General features: G+C 56.6%; 1 protein-coding gene across 2 annotated transcripts in view; it reads left to right on the plus strand.

Moving 5' to 3' along the window:
• The window catches only part of CRHR1 (corticotropin releasing hormone receptor 1), a 47240-nt gene extending 40641 nt beyond the window's left edge, over positions 1 to 6599 (plus strand). Inside the window, exons 5-13 of one of the 2 annotated variants that reach the window (XM_045518962.2) lie at positions 853 to 959; positions 1748 to 1868; positions 2112 to 2265; positions 2551 to 2623; positions 4731 to 4803; positions 5059 to 5144; positions 5377 to 5512; positions 5690 to 5731; positions 6318 to 6599. In XM_045518962.2, the coding sequence (XP_045374918.1) occupies positions 853 to 959; positions 1748 to 1868; positions 2112 to 2265; positions 2551 to 2623; positions 4731 to 4803; positions 5059 to 5144; positions 5377 to 5512; positions 5690 to 5731; positions 6318 to 6458 (933 nt within the window). In that variant the 3' untranslated portion in view covers positions 6459 to 6599. The remainder of the gene's footprint in view (positions 1 to 852; positions 960 to 1747; positions 1869 to 2111; positions 2266 to 2550; positions 2624 to 4730; positions 4804 to 5058; positions 5145 to 5376; positions 5513 to 5689; positions 5732 to 6317) is intronic. The other variant, XM_010958163.3, reaches the window with a different exon arrangement.
• Positions 6600 to 6919: the final 320 nt, after the last annotated feature.

Raw genomic sequence — 6919 nt, forward strand, 5'->3', positions numbered from 1 at the left:
AATAAGATACAGATCCCCCCACCAGCTCTTCCACTGGCATTGTTTTGAGGGTTTGAGAAGACAACAGATATGAAAATAGTCTGTAAACAGGAAGGCATCGGCGCTCGGGGAGTGAACATTGATTGGAAAGAGGAGACCTCAGCGTTTCCCAGCTTCCATCAGTATATGAAGTGAGTTAAGTAATAACATTGGGGACTTTGTTTTAGGCCTGGGAGAGGACCCCACTGGCTTCGAGCATACTGCCTGGGCCAGGGGTAGGACCTGAGAAGTGAGTTATAGAGCCTAGAGAGGTTTGGGTTTTTTTTATGGTTTCTAACGATTCTGTGGATGCTAGTCCATAGCGACCGCCCTTCCTCCTCCTCACTGATAGGAGCAACTTCAATCTCAGCGGGGGGTTTAAGGGGTGATTGAGAAGATGGTGGCTCAACTCAGAGATGGGTGGAGGAAAGAAGTCCTAGAGTGTTGCTGTCTGCACTCACAAGGACCACCTGGTGTTTGGACTGAATGGAAATGTAAGTGTGAGAGCACATCTGTGAGCCATGCCTGTGCATTTGTGCACACAGAGTGGGGAACCCTGTGTGATGTGAAGATTCAAGTTGACTGATATTTGTCCAACAGCACGGAGCTATGCACAGAGCATGGGATTCAGAGACAGACAGACAGGGCAGTCTCAAATTGATCGGCACTGCTCTAGGGCAACACCTGACCTATAACAGGGGCTCAGGAAGGGGTAACTATTGTTATTATTGCCCACCAGTCCTGGGCACCCATGGGGGCTATCCTCACACATCCCATGGGCACAGAGGGGCAGCTGTGCAGGAGTCTCACTTCTACCCCTCTCTCCCGCCTCAGAAGAAGAGCAAGATACACTACCACGTTGCTGTCATCATCAATTACCTGGGCCACTGCATCTCCCTGGTAGCCCTCCTGGTGGCTTTTGTTCTCTTTCTGCGGCTCAGGTGAGGAGGTCCTGGCACAGTCCCCGGCATACACCCCACCCAAACCTTGAGCAGAGTGAGGAAGTCAGATGCAGGAGGCATTTCTAGGCGGGGGGCTGCTGGGAAGGCGAAGTCCTGCCCCCTCACCTCAGTGGGAGGAGGTGACAGATGCAGGTGTCCCAGGTCTCTTGGAACCTCTGGCAGGGTCATTTGTGTACCCCTGCCCAGTGACTGCAGCGGGGAGGGCGGACCAAAGTCCAGGCTCGCCTTGTGTCACCCACCCCCAGGCCAGGCTGCACCCACCTGGGGGACCAGAAAAGTGGAGCCCCTTTGGGTCTGAACCTGCCTGGTCCCAGCATGACTGCCAAGGATGCAGGTGGCAGTGCCAGCCAGGTCTGTGCCAGGAATGGGAGGTGGGAGCAGAGACTGAGCATCAGGGCTGAAATCTGGGAGGGAGGCATCTCACTGGGGGCCCTTCATGTTTTCTGACCCTCAAACCTGGAACTACAGGGAGGGAGAGGTGCTCACAGGAGAAGGGGCATCCCCAGTAAGCAAACCTCCTCTGTTCCCTGCAACACTGACTGTGTGGCTTAGGTCTGGGCGGGCCACAATTAGAAAGGGACCCATGGGATGTCAGGAGAGCCACTGCTGCCGCCTCCCAGCATGACTTAGTCAGTCAGCCCTGCTCTGAGCTTCAGTTCCTTCATCTATACATCTGGGCTGCAGTGATGCTGGTGGCCTGTCCCTCACCTTCTCTCCCCCACCGCCCCCACTTGTTCCCATCTCCCACCCTCCCCGGCCATCCCCAGGAGCATCCGGTGCCTGAGAAACATCATCCACTGGAACCTCATCTCAGCCTTCATCCTGCGCAATGCCACGTGGTTCGTGGTCCAGCTCACCATGAGCCCCGAAGTCCACCAGAGCAACGTGGTATGTCCCAGAGGGGCAGGCCCAGGGTCAGAGGAAGAGTCCTGGTGGGGCTGCCCCGATGGAGGAGGGGCTGGAGCCAGGCCTTGGAGCCCATGGAACAGGAGTGGATCCCAGGGGGTGCCCCATCCTGCCAAGAGGAGGCCCCAGGCTCGGGGTGGCCTGCTGCTCCTGCTCCCCCATCCTTTCCCCTGGCCCCTGCCCCTGGCTCCAGCGCATCCTCACCTCTGATGGGGTTGGCGGCAGGGCTGGTGCAGGTTGGTGACAGCCGCCTACAACTACTTCCACGTGACCAACTTCTTCTGGATGTTTGGCGAGGGCTGCTACCTGCACACGGCCATCGTGCTCACCTACTCCACGGACCGACTGCGCAAGTGGATGTTCATCTGCATCGGCTGGGGTGAGCAGGCCAGCCCCCTGCCCTGGTGGGGCTATCCTCTCCTCACCCCAACTCAGCCCAGCTGGCTGGGGGCCTGAGGGCCCGAGGCAAGGTCAGGGTGGTAGGGTGCACCGCAGCCATCTGCCCCTACTTGGGGGGCGGGGACGGTGGCAACATCTTAAAAGAGGCATGTTGGGCGAGTGAGTTCGAGCTTTACTTTAGGCGGCCCTGTAGGCCCTGGGCTGCACTGGGGTCCTCTAGGCCCTGCATGCCCCTGACCCTACCAATGGGTCCTGTGACGGCCAGTCTCTCCCCCAGGTGTGCCTTTCCCCATCATCGTGGCCTGGGCCATTGGGAAGCTGTACTACGACAATGAGAAGTAAGTCATTGCCCTCTGGGCCCCCTGAGCCCCAGGTCCAGGCTCCTAGCCCAGCTCTGCCTGGCTGCCCCCAAGGGCTTTCAGCCGTGTCATCTTCCCTATCAGGGCCACAGTTTCGTCATCCATACAGGAAGGAGGCTGGATCCTGGACTCAACCTGAAGCTCACTAACCATGCTCTGCCTTAGGAGGGCCTGGACAAGGGGGTCCAGCCTCTATTATCTGCCTTGGGCTTTCCAGACAGGAAGAGCAGGCTAAAGGTTCCTGGAAGTCCCTGGAGCCAGACCACCCAGATTCTGAATCGTGGCTCCATCATTAAGTAGATTTATGACCTTGGGCTAGTTACAGTGTACCTGTGTTTCCTTATCTGTAAAATGGGCATCCTCATAATAGTGCCACCCTCAAAGAGGGCGATATGAGTTAATATACATCAAGCATTTAGGATGGAGGCTGGCACATAGCAAATGCCCTATAAATGTTTTCTGTTAAGACTTGTTTTAACAAAAGCTTCCATAGATTTAATAGAAATTGATCCAGACAATCTCAGAGACTCCTTCCAGCTCTGAAGTCTTGATGCGCCGTATTTAAAGGAAGCAGATGTTCCCAATCACCCCTGAAAACTGCACTTCCGCTGACGAGGTTCTCAGCCTTGGCTCACATTAGAATCACCCAGGAAGCTTTAAAAAGTACCAGTGCCTAGGCCTGACCTCCAGAGAGTCAAATGTCATGGGTCTGGAGTGTGGCCTGGGCACCAGGACTTTTTTAACTGCCCAGGTGATTCTAATGTGAAGCTAAGATTGAGAATCGCTGAGAGAAAGGCAGAAAGGTGGACATAAATGGCCAGGGAAGGTGCCAGGCTTTTCTTAGCCAAAGTGTTCTCAGGAACCCACTGTCTTTGGTTCTAGGCAGTCTCCATCACCCTATAGAGGGGAGGGGGCCACCACAACCTCACTGGGCTGGACAGGGAGCCTGGAAAATTATATTCACACTTACCAGGATGCTTCTTCCTGACTCCCGCCCACCTAACTGGCTCTCTGTATTTGCACAACTGGTGGTTTGAGGGCATAGTCTGGGAGGGGTCCAGCTGACAGACATGACTGGGGGCCTGGCAGTGAATCCCAGGATGGTGGCCTGGGTCCCAGAGCAGGAGCACTGTAAATCCTGGGTGATGGAACCTGTGCCTGCATGTGTGCAGGTGAGTACAAGGAAGGAGAGGAAGAACAGGTTTCAAAAGGCTGCCCAGTGTGTGTGTCCGCGAGTGTCCTGGAGCAAAACTGATGCCTAAGCCAAGTCGTTCTGAGTGTCTCTGGCACTCCACCTTGTGGTAAGATTCTGACACTGCCGCAGAAGGGACCCAGGTGTTCAGACATGAGAACTCGTAGGCCCTGGGGCTCAAGGACTGGACCTGGCCCCAAACAGCTTGCATTTAGTCTGCACGGTGTTTTTTGAAAACTTGAATTTGTTGCAAACCCTGAAAAAGTTAAGAGGTTTCACATAAAAACTCAGTTTCTGGTTTATGGAAGCATCATGAGATCTGCACACCCATAAGTCATTGTCTCTGCGCAAGGATGTAGGATTTCCTATGTGTCCCATCCCAACCCACTCCCCACACCTCCCTAGAGCTTGCTGGAGGGAAACTTGAGAAAGTGCAAAGCAATCCTGCCTCTTGTGGCAGGTAGAACCAGTAGCATCTCTGCCTCAAGTTCATTCAGGCTGCAATTAAACAGATTCAGAGTTCGTTAGCTCCTGGGTGCCACTGCGTGACAGGTGCAGGGCAAGGCACCACTAGAGGGCATGTGTCAGAGCCACAGTGGGGCCCAAGGGGAGCAGTGGTGTGTTGGACCCATGCTTGTTCTCTTCAATTGTCTTTTCCACAATCCCCCTCCCTGCCACAGTGCCTGCTTCCAGCTTTACAGCTCAAAAGATGCTGTCCATTCTGCAGACGGAATAACTGAGGCATTGTGGTAGGATCTTGACCTTCTGCCAGGGTTGGAATTAGGGCAGCCAGTTGTGGCTTTTGGCCCCAGTCCTGCTTTGGCCAAGCACTTCTCCTCACCCATGCCACCGGACCCAGATGACCGTTTTCCTCTTACCTCTGCGGCCTTCTAGGTGCTGGTTTGGCAAAAGGCCTGGGGTGTACACCGACTACATCTACCAGGGCCCCATGATCTTGGTCCTGCTGGTAAGAACCTGGGTAGAGGGCAGGAGAGAATGGCTTGGTGGGAAGAGGCAATCAGTGGCCTGAAAGGATCCCTTTGCCCAGAGGTGGGGGGCGTGGAGCCAGGAATGTACAAGGGCTAATGAAGGTAGAGGGTGAGCAGCAGGGGCCGGAGGCCAGAGCTGAGACAGCTGAGTGCCTGACCTGTCCCCTCACATTCCCTCCAACATCTCGCACACATCCGTGCCCAGGCCACCCCACTGTGTGCTCAAATTACAGATCAATTTTATCTTCCTTTTCAACATCGTCCGCATCCTCATGACCAAACTCCGGGCATCCACCACGTCTGAGACCATTCAGTACAGGTAACCAGACCTGCTTCCCCTACCCATAGGGGCTTCAGGGATCCCAGCCTCTGCCCAGGGCTCCCCCCCCCCCCAGGCCTGAGAGTCCCTCCTGAAGCCCCAGCTCCCCATGTCTCAGACATTCCTGGCATCTGCCCCAGCCCTCCGCCAGCCCCGGTCCTTTACACCAAGCCAGAGGCCCAGCCCCTTCCTGGGGTGGGTTGTGACTCTGGGTGCACCCACCCCACCCCAGGAAGGCTGTGAAGGCCACTCTGGTGCTGCTTCCCCTCCTGGGCATCACATACATGCTGTTCTTCGTGAACCCCGGGGAGGACGAGGTCTCCCGGGTCGTCTTCATCTACTTCAACTCCTTCCTGGAATCCTTCCAGGTACAGCCACCCTCCCCTCACTCCAGCCTTGGCTATCCCCTGCTCCTCTCCAGGTGGGGATGTTCACAGGGGGGCCTGGAAGGGGCAGGAGGCTGGGGACAGAAAGGGGCAGCCTCAGAGGCTGGGTGGGGCCACACCTGCCCCAGTCCCTTGACCCACCTTCTCCCTCCACCCCAGGGTTTCTTCGTGTCTGTGTTCTACTGTTTCCTCAACAGCGAGGTAAGGACCCAGGGCCCCAGGACTCAGGATGGCAGGAGGCCTGTTGGGACCAGAGATTGTCTGTAGCCGCCTCCTGCCCTCCGCATGCCAGCTCTCTCCTCCCTGCTCCCAGGTCCCTATGGAGATGCTGCTGGGAACCACAGGAGGGTCCCTGCCACCTCCCCACGCAGCTCCCGCAGTGGCAAGCCCACCTCTTTGCTCTCGTAGGCAGTGGGCATGGGGAAACTAGCAGCCAGGGCTCCAGTCTCTTCAATGAGTCTGTGAAATGGGTTGTTGAAACCCAGGAAGCCGAGTTCTGGGGCAGGGATGTGTGTGGGTTGAGGGCAGAGATTCTTCATGGTAAATGCCATATGGTACCTTTGGGTGGATTCAAAAACGGCACCCTTTCCTCAGAACACTTGAGAAAATTGTCCTAACAAGTATGCAAATCAACAGTGTTGATGAGGTGAATGTTGTCACCTCCTATGTGGCTCCCTGTGCACCTCATACCTGTGCACTGCTCGCCTGTATAGCTGCTTGTGGCAGCCCTTGGTGGGGCGATCCTGAGACCTGGGCTCAGATGTTATGCTCTGCTCTATGCCCACAGGTCCGCTCCGCCATCCGGAAGAGGTGGCACCGATGGCAGGACAAGCACTCGATCCGCGCCCGCGTGGCCCGCGCCATGTCCATCCCCACGTCCCCCACCCGCGTCAGCTTTCACAGCATCAAGCAGTCCACAGCAGTCTGAGCTGGAGGGCCGTGGAGCACCCTCTGGGATCTGTGCTTGGGAAGGTGGTCGCCAGGCTCAGCTGGCTGCCCTGTCTGTGGAAGGGACCAGCTCCTGCCCACACCCTTTACCTCCCCGGAGCAGCTGGCACTGTGAGCCTGGGAGGCTCCGCCCCGACCCCCAGCTGAGCAGGAGTTCTAGGCCTGTGAGAGCAGTCTGGGCCAGGGAGTGAATGGAAAATAACCTATAGGACTGGGCTGGGCCCAGGCCCTCTGGTTTCCCTTCGCCCCAGTTCTCCCTGGAGGATGGAACGGAAACAGAGGGAGGTGGAGTGCGGGGACTCCAAAGCAGCATGTGGGTCCCTCCAAGAGGTGTCTTTTCCTAGAGCGCGAGATGGAAACGCACTGGAGACCCGGGGCTGTCCTCAGTGACCGTGGGGGGGGGGGGCATTCACTGCCCCAGAGGTATCATGGGAAACTCTT

The sequence above is a fragment of the Camelus bactrianus genome, chromosome 16 (assembly GCF_048773025.1).
Source record: "Camelus bactrianus isolate YW-2024 breed Bactrian camel chromosome 16, ASM4877302v1, whole genome shotgun sequence".
Taxonomy (NCBI): domain Eukaryota; kingdom Metazoa; phylum Chordata; class Mammalia; order Artiodactyla; family Camelidae; genus Camelus; species Camelus bactrianus.